Raw genomic sequence first — 19,899 nt, 5'->3', positions numbered from 1 at the left:
AACCTTCAAGAATTTGATTCAGGTCAAAAACCTTAAAGTCATCCTGAGTCCTCTCATTTCCTCACACCATGCAACTAATTTGTGAGCAAAAAAAATTTTTTTAATCCTCATCTGAGGATATGTCTATTGATTTTTTAGAGCTAGAGGAAGGGGGAGAGAGAGAAACATCAATGTGAGAGAGAAACATCTATCACTTGCCTCCTGTACACGCCTTGACTGGGGATCAAACCCAAAACCTAAACATGTGTCCTGACCAGGAATTGAAACCAAAAGCTTTTGGTGTGTGGACGATCCTCTAACTCAGTGGTTCTCAACCTTCCTAATGCCGCGACCCTTTAATACAGTTCCTCATGTTGTGGTGCCCCCCAACCATAAAATTATTTTCGTTGCTACTTCATAACTGTAATTTTGCTACTGTCATGAATTGTAATGTAAATATCTGATATGCAGGATGTATTTAGGCGACCCCTGTGAATGGGTCATTCAACCCCCAAAGGGGTCGCGACCCACAGGTTGAGAACCACTGCTCTAACTGAACCACCCAGCCAGGTGGTTGTGAGCAAATTCTTATGGCTCTACCTTCAAAATGTACCCAGAACCTGACCATTTCTAAACACTTTCACTGCTACTATCACTCTGCTCTACAGTACTATCATTTCCTGCCCGGATTACTGCAATAACCATTATGTGCTTCCACACTTGCCCTTCTTGCTCAGTGTAGCAGCTACAGTGATTTTGCTAAAAAGTTAGGTCATTTCCCTTCTCTGCTCAAAACTCTCCTATGGTTTGCAGCTCAGAGTAAAAGCCAAAGTCCTTAAAACTATCCTCAAGACACTATGTGATATAGCCAACTGTTAACTCTTTGTCACTTTATCTCCTACTATTCCTGTCTTTGCTCACTCCAGTCCAGTTACACTGGACTGCTTAGTTTTCTTAGAACATAGAAGGTGAGCTCCCACCTCAGGGCCTTTATACTTACTGTTCCCTTGCATTGGCCTGGCATTCTCTTCTTTTAGATATTTACATGACTCATTTCCTCACTTCCTTCAGGTGTTCTTTTTGGCCAGGGTGTGTCACTTCCTTCAGATCTTTACTCAGATGTCACCTTTCCCTGGCCATCCTTTATAAATTTCAACCATGGCCCTAGCTGGTTTGGCTCAGTGGAAAGAGTGTCGGCCTGGGGACTGAAGGGTCCTGGGTTTGATTCTGGTCAAGGGCATGTACCTCAGTTGCAGGCCAGCGTGTGTGCGAAGGCAACCAATTGATGTGTCTCTTTCACATTGGTGTTTTTCTCTGTCTCTCTCCCTTCCACTTTCTCTAAAAATCAATGGAAAAATATACTCAGGTGAGGATTAACAAAAAAATAAAAAATAAGAAATTTCAGCCATGAATACTTTCTATCTTTCTTGTGCTTTATTCCTTTTCTTAACAGTACCACCATTATTATTATGTTATTTTTTCTAGAATGTAAGCTCTGTGAGAGCAGGGATTTTTTTTGGCGGGGTCTCTTTTATATACTGCTGTATTCCCAATGTGTAGAACAATGCCTGCTATATTGCAGGAACTCAATAATACTTGTTAAATGAATGAATAAAAAGTTTATTTGGCCCTGGCTGGGTAGCTCAGTTAACTGAAGCATCGTCCTGTACACCAAAAGGTTTCGAGTCAGGGCATATACTTAGGTTGTGAGTTTGTTGATCCCCAGTCGGGTTACATTTGGGAGGCAACCAACTGATGTTTCACTCACATCAATGTTTCTATTTCTTTCTTCCTTCCTCTATAAAAATAAATAAAAACATATCCTCAGATACAGTACACATGTAAACTCACATTCCCTCCTGAACATCTCTCCAGAAAATTTGCCCTCTTTGGCCAGCTGAATTCCTTATTATTTCCCATAGGGCTTCAGTAAACCTTAGGTCTTTCTTGTTTCTCTTAGTATGAGACCCCCAAAATGTGGCTCCCCTTTCACAATTTCTTCTCCCATATAGCTGGTCTCTTAATCTTGTTGCGACAATCTCCTAAATCTTGCTCCAGTGATCCCCTAGTCTCCATCCCCAGTTTCTGCTTTAGTTCAGCTATGAGTCTCTTATTCAATGCAGAAGATTACCATGTCTTCTCCATTTTATTCACTACTGCCATTTTAATTCTCCTGATGAAGAGCTTTGATCAGCACACGGCTCTCTCCACAAATCTTCTATGGCTGTCTATTATCTGTTGAATTAAGTAGGCAAATAATATAGAATTCATGATTTGTTATTGTTTGCTTATTCTAAGGACCCCCCCCCCCTTTTCTGGAACCCTGTCATTGTGAGTTAAAATTGCTGCACCTTCAAAGTACATATATTATCTCCTTTGGAGTTCTGAAGAGAAAAGAGGGCTGGAGAATTAAACGTGAGAGAGTACACACTCTTTACGTACCCAGAAAGTGTAGATGTAAATCTTTCCTAATCTCTTAGCAAAAGTCAAGTTTTCCAGATCCATTGATGTACCATTATTATTACCCTCTGACTTTTCCTGCTTTGAGAGGAGAGGCTTCTATTTCTCCCACCATTTAGGAACTTTTGGGAACAAAGATTCACCTCATTCAGTTATGAATCCGCCATGCACCTGATTCCAGAAGACATCCAATAAACGCACAAGGCAGTAAAGGTTTGGGATTGGATTAAACTGGTTGAATGCCAGAATTGGAGGATTTCGAGGTCACCTTTCAACCCACTCACTTATAAATGAGGACAGTGAAGCCATTATCAGAAAGGATTAAGCCTTGTACCAGGTCAGTGACCCGGGACCAGAAGCGAGACATCCCCATTCCCAAGTAGGTCTCGTTGGTAAATACTTCTGCTTCCCTTCGTGTTTCCAGGCTCTCGGTTCCCGCCAGATAGATGCCTATCTTCCAGTAGTGGTTCAATCCCCTGACTTGGAGGGAACCAGGAGAAGAGGCTAGAGGCCCAGCTGGATGAAAGGAGATGCAGCCGAGGGTAGAGGAGCGAGAAGAGGTCAGAGGTCGCATCTCACCTGCCAGCTGCCCTTTGCCCCTTCAACTCTGGTCCCTGCATTCCGACCCGCCTCCCTAAATCCGCTTCTAGGCCTTCCGCTCTCAGAGACTCTTTCCTTCTGCCTTCCCTTAGGGTCCGCAGGGTTCACCCATTCCAATGACAACGCCCCAAGTAGGAGCAGCTGTTTGGCACTAAAAGGGAGATAAGTTACGTCACGTCGGTTCCTCCCACTGGACCGAGGGGCGTGGTGCGAGGCGTCATGACGTCAGACGCCCAAGGGGGCGGAGCGGTGAGGGGAAGGAGGAGGGAAGTAGGACTTCAACATGGCGGCTGTGGTACTGGCTTCGGCTGCGGTGACGGCCTGGCCTGGGGCGGACAGAGTGGAAAGTGGTGGTGTTCGCTCTCCCTAGAGGCCGTCAGCGGGGACCGAGCGTGGGAGGTCGGCGGCGCCAGCACCTTTCGGCTTCCGGGACGACGGCGGCAGCGGCGTCAGGTGAGGGGGGAGGCGCCTCCTTCTGGGGCAGGGAGAGGAGGGGCGGCTTTGGGGGTAGGGCGCGGGTCCCGGGATACGGGTGAGGGAGGGAACCCGGGGAAGAGGCTCGAGGCCCCGCTGGATGGAAGGAGATGCAGCTGAGGGTGTAGGAGTGAGAAGAGGCCGGAGACCGTGCCTCGGGGAGGCTTCAGGGAGAGGGGCCGGCGTGAGGGGCCAGAGTTGAAGGGGCGGAGGGCAGATGGGTTGTGGGGAAGTGAATTCGGATGAAGGGGACTGATACGTGCGGGACGGTAGGCTGTGTAGACATCGGTCTCTCTTGGTGGAGTGAGAGCTCGGTGGAAACTGGAGGATGCCCGGGAGGGGGACCCAGGTGTTAGTCAGGGAGGTGAGTGGTGTGGAGTTGAGGGTGAGTTGGGGGCGCGCGGCGCAGATTTGGTTCTTCCTGAGGTGACGAGATGGGGGAGAAAAAAGGGAGTCGACCAGCCGCGGGCTGAGTGATCTTTGGGGATACCTTTGACATGGCCAGGCCTTCTCCAGGTATGTTTACTTTGCCTCTTGTTGTTTCTTGGGTGGAGACTTACCTGGACCGTCCACCTGGGCCTCTGAAACGACCGCAGATCTTTCTTGCGGAACATCAAGTTACAGTTCATTTATTTGATCTGTATCAGCGCTCTCTGGCCTTGGTGTTCTGGCCACATGGACTGGATTCCAGAGTAGCCTCTTAAAGTATGACTGAACATAAAAAATAGATTTTATATGAAGCCGAGAATTTTGAGAGTTTTTAGGCACCATGGTTGCAAACCAGATTTGGTAATTTAGTTAACTATTAAATGAGTGTTTTTCTCTCTATCCTCAGTTGTGTATTAGTATTTGAGAATTAGGTTAGATACAGTGGACGTTTCTCTTTATAAAAATTTTATCAGATTTGGTGGTGGGGAAAACAGGGCACTTAGTCTTTAGTGATAGCTAGCTCTTTAGTTAATGTCTCAAAACAAGTTAAACTGAAACTTTCTGAATTTTTATAGCAAATGTTTTGGACTGAAAGTGTCCAAAGTCTAAAGAATTACATTGTCTGCATTAACTTTTTTATTTATTTATCTTTTTGTTGAAAGTATTACAGATGTCCCCTTTTTAACCACCACTTACTCCCACTACCCCACTCCTGTCCTCCCTTCTTCACTGCACTATTGTCTGTCCATGGGTTATGCATATGTGCATATAAGTTCTTTGGTTAATCACTTCCTGCCCCCCCCCCCCTTCTCTCTGAAATTTGTCATTATTTACTTTTAAGTGGAATTAAAAATTTTTATTTATTGACTAGAGGCCCGGTGTACGAATTTGTACACAGGTGGGGGGGGGTCCCTTGGGGTGGCCTGCAGAGATCAGGCCTCATCTCATGCCTCCGCCTCGCAGCCCCACAGCCTTGCAGCCCCACAGCCCCACGTGGCACCCTGCTTTGGCCTGGCGCGGCTCCCTCACCTACTCCACCATCCCACCTGCGGGGCAATAGATCAGGGTTGGGCCCCCTGCCTGGCTCCCTCAGCGCCTAGGAGCTGGGCAGCGGTCCCACCCCCTACTGCCGCTGTTGGTTGTTGTCTGCAGGGTCATTGGCAGGGCGATCGGGTCCCCGCTCACACCGGCCTTGGCCTGGCACCGCCCGCTCACCTGCTCCACCATCCTGCCGCGGTCCTGCTCTCTTTGGGGCCCATCGGGAGGAGGTGCTGTCCACTGCCAGCGTGGTGTCACCCCCTGGTGATCAGTGCATGTCATAGTGAGCAGTCGAACTCCTGGTCTCCCAGTCGAGGTCTCCCAGTCCAACTCCCGGTTGAACAACTGCCTGAGGGGACAATTTGCATATTAGGCTTTTATTATATAGGATTTTAGAGAGAGGAAAGGGGAGAGAAACATCAGTTTGTTCTACTTATTTATGCATCCAGTGGTTGGTTTTTTTGTTTTTTATTGATTTTAGAGAGAGGAAGGGAGAGGAGCAGGGAGAGAGAGAGAGAAATCGATGGACTGCCTCCTGCAAGACCCCCACTGGGAATAGAGCACACAACCTGGGCATGTACCCTGACCGGGAATTGAACCAAGTGCTCAACCAACTGAGCCACACTGGCCAGGACAGTGGTTGCTTCTTGTATGTGCCCTGACCAAGATGCACCACAACCATGGCATATCTTGATGACGCTCTAACCAACTGAGCTACCCAGCCAGGGCTTTAAGTGGAATTTTATAAATTAAATTTTTATTTCTAACCCATCCTATTCATTTTTTTCTGCCCTGTTCTTTCTGTTAGTTATTAAACATTTCTTGAATGCTTATTGTTGCATTAATAAGTCATTATAATTATGGAAATGGGAGTTTGTTTCTTTAGTGAGCATCTCTATCACTGCGTAGCAAATAACTTGCTATGGCCTCATTGGAAGATAAAGTGTTATCTATATACATTGGGGCCTTGACTTAGGAGTGTCCCGACTAACGAGTTTTTCGAGATACGAGCCTTCTCTCGGCCGATTTTTTGCTTTGAGTTGCCAGCTAAAATTCGGGTCATGAGCCAGCTTCAGATACCCCACCGCTAGTTGGCGCAGCGAACGTCACAGTGAACGCCACAACATCAGCCCAGCATCACGTGTCTCACTCGTTCACTTTATGATTTGACATACGAGTAATTTGAGTTATGAGCTCTGTCATGGAACGAATTAAACTCGTAAGTCAAGGCCCCACTGTAGATTATTTTAGTGTGAACTTTTTCCCATAGACCAACCATAAAACCAACCATCAGTTCATCATTAATCAGGTAATTTTCTTTAAACAATCTTTCTCAATACATGCATAAGGTATTGTGTAGTATCTTAATGTATTAAAGAAGCTTTTTCTTAGGGCAAAAATATTTGAAGTTTAGAAATTAACTGGATTTAGTTTCTCATATAGCATGAGAATCCCTACTTCTGTATCATGAAGATAAGTGAAAAAATTTATCTTTTCCAGAATCTTAATTGCTTATACGAAAAAGCCTTTCAGATAGAGAAAGAAGTAAGGAGCAGATTCTAACCTATAGCCACAATTTCTTATAGTATTGGAAAATAATTTGAATGTAAGAGTAATGTTTTCCTATAAATTGAGAGTTGTAATTTCAGGCTTTAAAAATTTAGGTGAAGGTAGCAAGATTTGCAAAAGGAAAGGTGCTAACACTGGGTATATGCTGATGAGCTAGGCATTGTTAACACTTTACATAACTTAATCCTTACAGTTTGATCAGGTAGGCAGGTTTGATATGCACCTTTTCGGTGTTGAGGATCAGAGAATTAAGTAATTTAAGGTTACAGCTATAAAGTGGTTAGATTTGTCTAATTTTAATGCCCATCTATTACACCATTTTGTCCCTTTTAAGTGGTCACAGAGCCATTCTAATTCCTGTGAAATAAATTTAAAGTGTAAGCACTTTTTTATTTTAAAGTTATGTCCTTTAAAACTCCTCCTTCTCATTGAAATAGTAGTGTTATTACAATGATAAGTACTTCACTAAAATTTTAGTCAATTAAGATGTCTTCAGTATTCTAGGAGTAAATGACTATTTTTGTACTTAACAAAATAAGCTAGAGAAACTGGATAAGGGACTAAAAGTTTTCTTACTTGTATTGCTGAGTCAGGTTGGACCCAGTTTATTAAGGGCCAAAATTTGTATTTGGCAGTAATCCGAACATGTTCTCAGAATTCTGGATTGGTCATTATCAGTTGCTTAATACTTACCAAACACTTCCAGTTTTTGAGTCATTGAATTGGCTCATGGTAAATGTGAATATTGTGCTTATTGAGTCAAGAGCCAGCAGTGTGTGTTTTGGTTGCTTCACTTCCTCCCTAACACTTGATATTGTCAGACTTGAAAATTTTTTTCTAATCTAGTGTGTTTGAAATGGTATCTATTATGTTTTTATTAGCATTTTATGAAATTGAGCATCTTTTCATATGTTCATTGGCCATTTGTGTTCCTGTGAAGTTTTATGCCTATTTTTATTGAGTTGTTTTTTTCTGATTGATTTTTAAGAATTCTTTATATACTTTGAGTACTAATTATTTGTTATTTTATGGGTTGCAAATATCCTTTCAATTTATGACCTGTCATGAGACTTCTAAGGATCTTAGTGAGAATGTCAAAGACATGGAGCAGGGCTTGCTTCAGTGGGGCTTTGGTGCTCACTGAGTCTGCCTCTTGAGTGTGTCACTTGTGGATGTGTAGAGTTGTAACCTAGTATGATCTGAAGCTGTCCACGGGATGCACTGGCTCTAGGGCCTCCAGGGAGGTGCATTGGGGCAGGAACTTGGGGGCGGCTTTATTCCAGACAGGGGTGCTGACAGGGGTCATTGTTTCTGTGCTGGAACCTCCCCTATCACAGGGCTGACTGGCAGCCGTATCTGAGACTCCATCAGCCTGGAGCACACTGTTTGCTCTGCCTTGGTGATTCCCTGACACTCTGCCCCATCCAATTTGCAGCCCCACCCAAGCTGTTTGTAGCAGCTTTTTCATTTGAATGGCCTGTCCTGGCTCAGGTTTCAGACTTTGCTAAAATCTCTCAAACAAGCTACAGCTGGTGACAAGTATACCCAAACCTATCAATAAAAGACCTAAGACCTAGCACTAGCTTTGCTTCACTGCTGGGCCTCCAAGTCATCTGCAAATCCCTCTGTAGCTCTTGCCAGGTGGCCCCAGGTAGTGGCATGCCATATGTGTCTGGGTCCCCCAAAGCCACCTGGTGCTGGAAATTCAAGTAAGTTCTTGCACAGGCCCTTTAAATGGGACACCTGGGTCTTCAGCAGCCTCCTTGTCACTCAGCCACAATCCCTGCTGATTTTTACAGCCTGTAGATGCGGGGGACTTCTCTTCCCAGCTCTGGGACCCTGGGCTGGGGTCTGGTGTGGGGCCAGGACCTCTTGTTCCTCATGGGTGGCCTCCTCAAAGACGATTTCCTTCCCAATTAAAAAAATGGCACATGTGGGTGTTGGACCAGCCCTCCTACCAGTCTCAATGTGCTTTCTTCTTCTCTAGTTGTAGGACTTCCATTCAGCCAGGTTTCAGGTGGTTCTGAATGATGGTTGTTTTATATTTTAGTTGTAATTTTGATGTGGTTGTGGGAGGCAGCGAGTACAGGCATTTATCTACTCCACCATCTTGGTTCTATTTATATTTTTCTTTTTTAAACATTTTTTATTTTATTTTATTTTAATTTTTCCATCACTGTTTATCCCCTCTATGCTCTCTTCCACCTTCACTCCCTCCCCCATCTCCACACTGTTGTTCATGTCCATGAGTTCTATGTTTTTCGTTCAATCTCTCCACCTTCCCTACCCCCTGACCCCCACCCCAGAGCTGTCTCCATGTTCTTTATCTATGAGTCTGTCTCTGTTTTGTGTGGTAATTCAGTTTGTTCATGAAATTCCACATATAAGTGAAATCATATGGTACTTGTCTTTCTCTGACTGGCTTATTTCACTTATCATAATGTTCTCCAGATCCATCCATGCTGTTGCAAAGTGTAAAATTTTCTTTCTTTTTTCGTCAGAGTAGTATTCCATTGTGTAAATATACCACAGCTTTTTTATCTACTCATCTATTGATGGACACTTGGGTTGCTTCCAAATCTTGGCTCTTGTAAACAACGCTGCAGTGAAATAAGGGTGCATATATTTTTTTCAATTATTGTTTTGGGCTTCTTTGAATGTATTCCCAGAAGTGGAATCACTGGGTCATAAGGCGGTAACTTTTAGTTTTTTTGAGGTAACTTTCCACAGTGGTTGCACCAATCTGCATTCCCACCAACAGTGTATGAGGGTTCCCTTTTCTACATCCTCACCAGTACTTGTTAGTTGATATATTGATGATAGCCTTTCAGACAGGTGTGAGGTGATATCTCATTATGATAGAGCTTCTTTAAAACATCCCTGATGTTAGCTGGTTTCCAAAATTATGTATTAAATCAGGGGCTCAAGCAGCCATTTGCTTCTCAAAAACAGCTGCTTCTTTGATGACCGATGATATCCAATAATATCAATAAATATTAGGACACCAAGATGAAAATGCTCATTTCCTGAGCATATTCACAGCTCTCATGGTTGGATGCTTAGATACTGCTTCTTTCCCATCAAAGATTTAGGAAAAAACACATTTTTGGTATGTGCCTATGTGGGAAGGTTCAGGCTGTCAAGAATCTGGCTTCAAGGTTCAAAAGTCTCACTGTATTGTTGTGGTTTATGTACATAATGATGACTCTAGAGCCTGTAAGAGCCTATGAAATGTCTTCTGCACATATAAAAGGTTAAATCATTTTCATTATGGTTTGTTGGTTCTTTGAAAATCACCCCTAAAAGAACCCCTGTAGCCCTTAGCTAGGATCTTTCCATCCTTCTCAGTTAATTTGTATATATATTGCAAGGTATGGATTAAAGGTGGGTTTTTTTTTACATATGAATGTTTGGCACCATTTTTTGAGAAGACCAACCTTTCCCCTTTGAAATTCCTTTGTACCTTTGTTTAAAGTCATTTGGCTGGCTCTGTTGGCCTGAGCGCTGCAGGGTCTCAGGCTGCAGGTTTGATTTCCTGTCAAGGGCATGTACCTGGGTTTCAGGTTCGATCCCCAGCCCCAGTTGGGGCACCTGTGGGAGGTTACCAATCTGTGTGTCTCTCTCTTCCCCTCCTTCCCTGCCATTCCTACCTCCCCCCTTTCACTCTCTCTAAAACTCAGTGGAAAAAATATCCTTGGGTAAGGATTAACAAACAAACAAAATCATTTGGCTATATGTGTATGAGTCTGTTTCTGGACTCTGTTCTGTTGGTCTATGCGATATCATTATACCATTTCCACACTGTCTTTTAATTAGTGTAGCCTCATAGTAAGTTGATGGTAAATTCTCTAACTTTCTTCTTTTTCAAAATTGTTTTGGCTATTATATTTCCTTTGCCTTTCCATGTAAATTTTAAAATAAACTTGTCTGTTTCTTTAAAAAAAAAAAATCCCAGCTCTGGTTGGGTGGCAGATAATCAATTAATTGGAACATAATTGGGACAGTGGCTCAGTTGGTTGGAGCGTCATCCCGTACACCAAAAGGTGGAGGGTTCATTTTCCTATCAGGGTACATACCTAGGTTGCAGGTTCGTTCCCCAGTCAGAGCGAGTACTGCAGGCACCTGATCAATGTTTTTTCTTTCTCTCTAAATCAATAAAAACATATCCTTGGGTGAGGATTAAAAAACAAAACTAAAAAAAAAAAGATCCTTTGCAGATTTTTATTCTGTTTTGAGTAATTTTTACAAATAGGTACAGTATATTTACTTTAAAAAAAGGTTACAGTGGAAAATAAAAATGTTTTCACTATGATGCCTTGCAATATGCTATAGTACTGGCTAATAGATACCATACCATAAATTCATATACTTAGTCTTAATTTTTTTCTGCTTATGTCTTAGGTAAATTAAACACCATACCATATCAAGGGAGATAAACTTTAGGTTGAAGAGCTGAGAGTATTTGTGTAAGAAAAGACTTTGCACCTACTTCCTTATCTAGGGGTTGAAAGTGCAAAGATAATATTAAGCTAGATGTGTGGTTTTATGTTTTTCCCGCCTTCATTTTTAAAAAATTTTATACAAAATTAAAATAGTACAAAGGTTGTATGTCATTCATTCCCACCTCAGAAATTTCTGTCTTTTTAAAAAAATATATTTTTATTGATTTCAGAGAGGAAAGGAGAGGGAGAGAGATATGGAAAAATCAATGATGATAGAGAATCATTGATTGGCTGTCTCCTGCTCGCCCCTTACTGGGGATTGAGCCTGTAACCTGGGCATGTGCCCTCACCTGGACTCTAATCATGCCATAGATGGATGCTTAACCACTGAGCCACACTGGCCAGGCTCTGCTTTCTTTTTTGAGATTTTGGAACTGAGAAGTTTGAGGGCTATGTCAGTCCTGTTACCTTTTAGTCTTCTGGTTTCCTTTTTATAGCTTCAATTTTCTTTCTTTTTAAAACATTTTTTTAAAAGTTTTTTATTTTTGTTGATTTTAGAGAGAGAGAAACATCAATTTGTTGTTCCATCTATTTGTGCATTCACTGTTTGATTCTTGTGTGTGCCCTGACTGGGGATTGAACCTACAACCTTGGCAAATCAGGAAGATGCTCTAACCAACTAAACCACCCAGCCAATTTTCTTGTCATGATTTGTTTATATTTTCTCAAGACATCATGAGTCTAAAAAATATTTGTTTTTCAGATTCTAAATGGCTTCTAAGAAGTTGGGTGCAGATTTTCATGGTAAGTAGACTATTAGATATTATGCTTTAAGTTTTGATTTGATCAGAAATTTGAAATCACTTATTTAAGTGCTCCTTTTTGTTTATTCAAATGAGCAGCTTGAGAAAAATAAAAGTGTACAAGGTAGCATATACATTCCCTAGGGCTTCAGATAACTTTAATACATGTATTTTTTACTTTGGAATTTTTTTCCCATTACTATTTACATTCGGTATTCTGTATTAGTTTCAGGTGTACAGCATAGTGGTTAGACCAGGGGTGGGCAAACTTTTTGACTCGAGGGCCACAATGGGTTCTTAAACTGGACCGGAGGGCCGGAACAAAAGCATGGATGGAGTGTTTGTGTGAACTAATATAAATTCAAAGTAAACATCATTACATAAAAGGGTACAGTCTTTTTTTTTTTTTTTTAGTTTTATTCATTTCAAACGGGCCAGATCCGGCCCGCGGGCCGTAGTTTGCCCACGGCTGGGTTAGACAATCATATACTTTACAAGGTAGTCCCCCAAATATTTCAAGTACACCATACATTGTTATTACAGTATTATTGACTGTATGCCTGATGCTGTAATTTACATCCCTGTGACTATGCAGTAACTGCCAATTTTTACTTCTTAATCCCTTCACCTTTTTTATCTAGCCCCCCCAACCTCCCTTTCCTTTGGCAACCGGCAGTCTGTTCTCTGTGTCTGTGAGTCATTTCTATAGATAGCTTTAATATTGAAATATTTCCTCAAATGGATAGTTAGTCTCTCTGTGTTTTATTGTGCTTGTAATTACCAGAGTTGGTTAGGGAGGCTGCCTCTTTTTGTTCTTTTTCTTAAATCCTCACTGTTAGATGTTTTCTTTGTTGATTCAAAAGAGGGAAGAGTCGGGGGAGAAGCACTGATATGATTGGTTGCCTCATGCACACGCCCCAACTGGGGATTGAACTCACAACCTTGGGTGTATGTGCCCTGATCTGAACCAAACCTGAGACCCTTCGGTGCATGGGCTGGGGCTTTAATCAATGAGCCACATTGGCAAGGGCTTCATTGTTCTTTGGCAGTATTTTGAAATATTTATCATTCCCTGGTCATAGCTCTTCTCCATATCAGGTATGAAAAATTCTAAACCTTTAGCTAATAAGTTGCCCCTCCCCAAAAGGAAGTAATATACTACAAGTAAACCATGATCAGTAGATCAATGTATTATAGAAGTACCAATAGTAGTAATTACAATTTTGCACTAGAGACTAATAGTTTACCATCTTTTTCTAAGATACGGCATTTATAAACTTTATTATCTGCACTTGGAAGGAATGGAGGTGCCTAAGAAGTCATAATTAAAGACCTCTTTTCATATAGAAAAGAATCAAAGAACAGAAATATCCAAGCAACACAATTATTTTTAAAAGGGTTTTAAAACTGATCTTTCATTTTATAAATCATGTCATTGTAAGAATGATTTGCTAGACAACTTGGCAACATGTGTTGGTCTGCTCTTCTGATTATGAAATTGTTTGATTGTGTGACTCACCTCAGTCAAGGTGGTACAGCAGGCACTGAGCTGTCAACTTGCTTATATACACTATACAACAGCTTTAATATCTCAAATCGCCATTGTATATATACTTACACTCATTACTTGCATATATTTTGTTAAATCCCTTTGGAGTTAAGTCATTGAAATTCTGGAATTTGCATTTTATATACTAGTACAGGTCAGCCATCAGATCTGCCAGGTAAGTTATCCTGTGTAAGGTTTATTACAGGGCTCCTTCAAAGCACAGTAAAGTGCAACATAATGATGTTGTAGTTAACAGATTGAATATAGGATGGTGGTACCATAAAATTATAATGGAGCTGAAAAATTCTTATCACCTAGTGATGTTGTAGCTGTTGTCATGTAGCACAAAAATGCATTACTTTTGTTTGTGATGATGTTGGTATAAAGAAGACACTTTATAATAATACACAATTATACACAGTATATAATGCTTGATAATAATAGTAAACAACTGTGCTATTGGTTTATGAATTTACTGTATTATACTTTTTATTTTAAAAATATTTTTATTTCATAAAGGGAGAGGGAGAGAGAGATGGAAACATCAATGATGAGAGAGAATCATTGATTGGCTGCCTCCTGCACACACACCCTGCTCCCCCTACTGGGGATCAAGCCCGCAACCCTGGGCATGTGCCCTTGACCAGAATCGAACCCCGGACCCTTTGGTCTGCAGCCCGATACTATATCCACTGAGCCAAACCGGCCAAGGCACTTTTTATTATTTTAGAATATACTGTATATACTTTTTTTATATAAAAAAACTTTTTTTTACATAAAAAGAAGTTTGCCATAGCACAGTATGCTCTGTTACGCTGGGAGCAGACTTAGACATCTCATGTTTATTGCACCTCTTTTTTTGTTTGTTTTTTAATATATTTTTATTGATTTCATAGAGGAAGGGAGAGAGAGAGAGAAATACAAACATCAATGATGAGAGAGAATCATTGGCTACCTACTGGGGATTAAGCCCGCAACCTGGGCATGTACCTTTGACCGGAATTGAACCTGGGACCCTTCAGTCTGCAGGCTAATGCTCTGTCCACCGAGCCAAACCAGCTAGGGCTGCATCTCTTGATTGCATCATATTCTCTTGTGCTTGATTTAATCTTGTGTTTTGCTCATCATGGCCTCTAGTGTACAAATATCCACTGCTAATGTTATCACTAAGCAGCCACATTGAGTGCTTTAAAAATGAAATTGAATGATCATATAATCTTTTATATATACATATATATTTTGATTGATTTCAGAGAGAAAGGGAGAGGGAGAGAGAGAAACATCAGTGATGAGAGAGAATCATTGATCTGCTGCTTCCTGCACACTCCTAGTGGGGATTAAGCCTGCAACCCACACATGTTCGTTGACCGGGAATGGAACCCTGACCTCCTAGTTCATAGGGTTGATATTTAACCACTGAACTACACTGGCCAGGCTGATCATATAATCTTGAAGAACAAGAACAAAGTGATGGAAATTGTTAAAGGATCTATGTCATTGAAGGCAATAAGACTAACAAAAATTTGAGAAGGTCTTATAACAGACATGGAAAAACTTCTAATGACCAGACATATAGGTGTATCTACCCTCTCAGCACTGTGATGATCACAGGCAAATCAAAAAGTTTGTTTGCGATTTTGAAAGAAAAGCCTGGACCTGACTGTAATGTTGTATTTACTGCTAGGTCTAGGTGGTTTAAACGATTCAAGAATTGCTATTCATTACATAATGAAAAAGTGAATGGTGAGTTAGTCTGACAGATGTGAAGGTTGAAGAAATTTTGGAAACTCTAGATATGCTGATTGTGGAGGAAAATTACTTGCCAGAGCAAATATTCAATATGGATGAAACCTCCTATTCTGGAAGCAGATGCCTAAGGGACTTACTTCTGTTAAGGAGACTAAATAAGTGCCAAGTTTCAAGGCTTTTACCAGTGAGAACAGAACAGTCTTTTTTAAAAAAAATTTTTTTAAAAATATATTTTATTGCTTTTTTTACAGAGAGGAAGGGAGAGGGATAGAGAGTTTGAAACATCGATGAGAGAGAAACATCGATTCAGCTGCCTCTTGCACACCCCTCCTGGGAATGTGCCTGCAACCAAGGTACATGCCCTTGACCGGAATCGAACCTGCGACCCTTCAGTCCGCAGGTCCGACACTCTATCCGCTGAGCCAAACCAGTCAGGGCAGAACAGAACAGTCTTGCTTGGGAGCAATATTGCAGGCTACAAATTGAAACCCTTTCTGATTTGGCACAGTGAGAACCCCAGGATCTTGAAACATATCATTAAGCACACACTGCCAGTATGGCACAGAAACTGTAAGTAGTCATGGATGACCAAGCGCCTCTTCCAAGATGCTCTCCTGAACTGCTTTGCTAGCAAAATGGAGAAGTACTATTTTAACATTTTGTGTATTGCTAATAACCCTCCTGAACATTCTGTTTTTATTGGTGATCTTCATCCCAAAATCAAATCTCCCGCCAAATACCACTCTTTGATGCAATCAATGGGTCAAGGAGTTATAGTAGCTTTTAAGGCCTATCACCTGAAGAGGACCTTTGCCCAGGCTTTTGTTGCAGCCGAGGAAGACACTGATGCGATTCTGGAAGGATTATAACATCTATGACTGCAACAAGAAACTTGCTTGAGCTTGGGGTGGTGTCACCAAGGAGTTATGAATGGCATCTGGAAGCAGACATTCAAGAGGTTCATCTGTGACTTCAGAGGATTTGCCAAGCATGAGGAGGTTGCAGAAATAAGTCGTGGTAAAGATGGCAAGCAACTTTAACCTGTCTGGATAAGGATGACATTGAGCAGCTCTTAAAGGTGGTTCCTGAGTAATTGACTAATGAGGAGTTAATTGTAATTGGAACAGGAACACATAGCTGAAAATGAGGCAAGAGAAAGCGAAATTGCAAGAGAGGAAAAAGAAGACCCCCGCCTCTCCCAAGAAAATTTACAATGGAGAGTTTAGCAAAAGCTTTTGTAAACCTTAACAAGCTCCTTAAAAAGTTCAAAACATGGACCTCAACACTGCAAGGTTTTCATTAACAGGAATGTTTATGGTGCAGTATTTGCTTAGAAGCAAAGCTGATGGAAAAAAGAAACGAAGCAAACCCCGTGGACATGTTTTCTGAAGATTGACACCTCCTCAAGAAGAGCCCAATACAGATCCTTCAGGAGGTATTTTAGAAGTCAGCACTGTTGTTATAGGAGATGACAGCTCCAAGCATGTTATTTCCCTTGAAGACCTTGTAGTGGGATAAGAGGTGGATATGGAAGACAGTGATGTGATGCTCCTGATGACCCTGTGTAGGCTAGTGTTTGTTTTTTAGTTCTCACCTGAGGAGGATATGTTGGTTTTTTTAAAAAATTGATTTGAGAGAAGGAGATCGGGAGAGAAATACTAGTATTGATGGGAGAGAGAAATATCAATTGGTTGCCTCCTTTAGGAGTTCTACCAGGAGGGAATTGAATCCCCAGTCTTTTAATGTGTGAGACTGTGCTTCGAACACCTGAGCTACCCAGCCAGGGCTCTGTCTTAGTTTCTTTGTTTGTTATTTTTAAAAAATATATATTTTTTATTACTGACTTAAGAGAGGAAGGGAGAGGGAGAGAGAGAGAGAAACATCAGTGATGAGAGAGAATCATTGATTGGCTGCCTCCTGCATGCCCCACACTGGTGACAAACCTGCAACCAGGTTATGTTCCCCAACCAGGAATTGAACCATGACCTCCTGGTTCATGGATTTATGCTCAACCGCTGAGCCACGCTGGGCTCTGTCTTAGTTTTTAACAAAAAATTTTAAAAAGTAAAAACAAAAAGCCCTGGCCAGTGTGGCTCAGTATTTAGAGCAGTGGTTCTCAACCTTCTGGCCCTTTAAATACAGTTCCTCATGTGACCCAACCATAAAATTATTTTTGTTTCTACTTCATAACTGTAATGTTGCTACTGTTATGAATCGTAATGTAAATATGTGATATGCAGAATGGTCTTAGGCGACCCCTGTGAAAGGGTTGTTCGATCACCAAAGGGGTCGCAACCCACAGGTTGAGACCGCTGATTTAGAGCATCAGCTGTGCACCAGAGGGTCTCAGGTTTGATTCATGGTCGAGGGCACATACCTGGGTTGCAGGTTTGATCCCCAGCTGCAGTTTCTAATCCTAACCCTGACCCAAACCCAAACCTGACTAGAGCATGTGCGGGAGGCAACAAATCAGGCAACCAATTGATGTCTCTCACATTAATGTTTCTCTCTCTCTCTGCCTCCCTCCCTCTCTTTCACTCTCTATAAAATCAATGGATCCTCGGGTGAGGATTAACATCAACAAAGTAATAAAATTAAAAAATTTTTAAATAGGGAAAAGCTTATAGAATTAAGAATCCTATATAATAAAAGGCTAATATGCAAATAGACCAAACAGCAGAACCGAACAAATAGTCGCTATGACATGCGCTGACCACCAGGGGGCATGCGCGGAACATGGTGGGTGTCAGCCACAGCGGGATGGTGGAGCAGGTGACGGGGCGCCAGACCAAGGTGGAGCGCTGGTCACTGTCATCAGGGTGAGCCTCTGGTGTTACTGAAAATTCTTTGCTCCTGTGCACCATGGTCCCACTGGCGCTTGTACCTGCTGCCGGTGCCAGCTCTGCTTGCACCCACTGCCGGCACTGCCATTCTCACCCATTGCTGGCACCCGGCGCCGACCGCGATCGCTCCGCTCCATCAGTGGGTTTGAGTGGTGGCTGCTGGCCCCAATTGCCCCTCAGGGCTTCTCCACCTCCTCCGGCTCCCGAGGGGAGATTGGGGCAGCAGCTGCCGCTCGCATCACTGATGGTGCCAGCCCTTCTTGCACTCACTGCTGGTGCCAGCCCCAATAGCTCTGCACCTTAAGCAGGTGCGAGTGGGGCCGGCGCCATCAGCGTGTGGGAGTTGTGGCGGCGGGAGTGGGGTTGCCTGCAGATGGGGGGGTCAGGGGGGAGACATAGCAGGAGGGCTGGGCTGGGGCATGGAGGATAGGCCAAGACCTGCCCCTGTGCCTACTGCAGCCTTGTGGTCCACATTTCCTTTCAAGGTGCATGAATTCATGCACTGGGCCCGTAGTATATAAAGAAAATATTTTTGTGCAGCTGTAGAGTGTATTTGTGTTTTAAGCTAAGTGTTATTACAAAAGAGTTGAAAAGTTAAAAAAATTGCAAAGTTTATAAAGTTAAAAAGTTACAGTAAAACTAAGGTAAATTTATTGAAGAAAGAAAATTTTTTAAATGAATTGTCTAAATGTACAGTGTTTACAAATTCTACAGTAATGTCCTAGGCCTTTACATTCCCTCACCACTCACTCACTGACTTAGAGCAATTTTCAGTCCTGCAAGCGTCGTTCATGATTAGTGCCCTACACAGGCGTATCGTTTTCTATCTTTTATATCATATTTTTATCGTACTTTTTCTACATTTAGATAAACAAATACTTACCATTGTGCTATAGTGGCCTACAGTATTCAGTGCATTAACATGCTGTACATATAGGTTTGTAGCCTAGGAGCAATAAGTCTGTACCATATAGTCTATATGTGTAGTGGGCTGTAGTACCTAGGTTTGTGTGAGTGCATTTTATGATGTTTTTACAGTGATGAAACCACCTACCAAAGCTTCAGAATATATCTCTGTTGTTAAGTGACCCATGATTGTATTTAAATGATAAGAGAGGCAGATCTGAAGTTGCTTCTGCCTCCCTTTTTTAGGAGAAAAGAGAGGACAGAGCCAAGGACTGAGAGCAAACACCCTGTGAGAGGAAATAGCAAAAATTGAAAATTTAAACTAAGAGTCTTATTTAAAAAGAAAAGCTTTCTATCTTTAACCTTAGGGAACTCCTTTTTTGATTGGAGTGAAAATAAGTTGGACCCCAGGTTATGTGTTTCCGTTAAACCATTTAGAGAGACTATAATCTGAGGTTGTCTAATCAATAAAGGCTTTTTAGGAACTTACTCTATCTCTTACATTCCTAACCAGAGTTTTATTGTTGAATGAAACATTCTACCTGAGTAAAATTTGAGAAAAAATTTTCTTTCTCTCTCTGGCTTCTTCTGCTTTAATACTCTGAGCTCCTACTTGAGTTTCAATGACTTTGGTTGGGTTTTTAGTTTAAGAATCTTATTTTTAGATATCATGTAGTTTAAGAAATAGAAATTAAAGGTAATAGTTGGAGAATAATAGGCAATCTTTTTTAAAAATAAATATATTTTATTGATTTTTTACAGAGAGGAAGGGAGAGGGATAGAGAGTCAGAAACATTGATGAGAGAGAAACATCGATCAGCTGCCTCCTGCACACCCCCTACTAGGGATGTGCCCGAAACCAAGGTAAATGCCCTTGACTAGAATAAAAAACTATTTTCTCCATCTCTCAGGAAGCTAAATAGATTTTCCTCACTGTTTTCTTTGTGAATGTGATCCATTTTAATTCTTCTTTTACATAGACTTGCTTTCTTGGCCTACTTGTGTAGAATGCATGGTAAAAAATGGGAACCCCAGTTATGTTGTGTCTTGATACTTGA

At 41.8% G+C, this 19,899-nt stretch overlaps 1 protein-coding gene across 5 annotated transcripts in view; it reads left to right on the top strand.

The window, feature by feature from the left end:
• Window positions 1-3,404: 3,404 nt before the first annotated feature.
• UBAP1 (ubiquitin associated protein 1) overlaps window positions 3,405-19,899 on the top strand; it is a 39,689-nt gene continuing 23,194 nt past the window's right edge. For 3 of the 5 annotated variants that reach the window (XM_070431335.1, XM_070431334.1, XM_070431331.1), the window contains exons 1-2: window positions 3,405-3,492; window positions 11,755-11,795. In XM_070431335.1, the coding sequence (XP_070287436.1) occupies window positions 11,762-11,795 (34 nt within the window). In that variant the 5' untranslated portion in view covers window positions 3,405-3,492; window positions 11,755-11,761. Of the gene's footprint in view, window positions 3,493-3,922; window positions 4,030-11,754; window positions 11,796-19,899 lie in introns of all 5 variants that reach the window. The other 2 variants (XM_070431333.1, XM_070431332.1) reach the window with 1 other exon arrangement.

The sequence above is a fragment of the Myotis yumanensis genome, unplaced genomic scaffold (genome assembly GCF_028538775.1).
Source record: "Myotis yumanensis isolate MYYU_CA2020_CCGP unplaced genomic scaffold, mMyoYum1.0.hap1 SCAF_12, whole genome shotgun sequence".
NCBI classification, from domain to species: domain Eukaryota; kingdom Metazoa; phylum Chordata; class Mammalia; order Chiroptera; family Vespertilionidae; genus Myotis; species Myotis yumanensis.
Note: the sequence above shows the minus strand (reverse complement) of the source record. Positions and strands in the feature narration are given on the sequence as shown.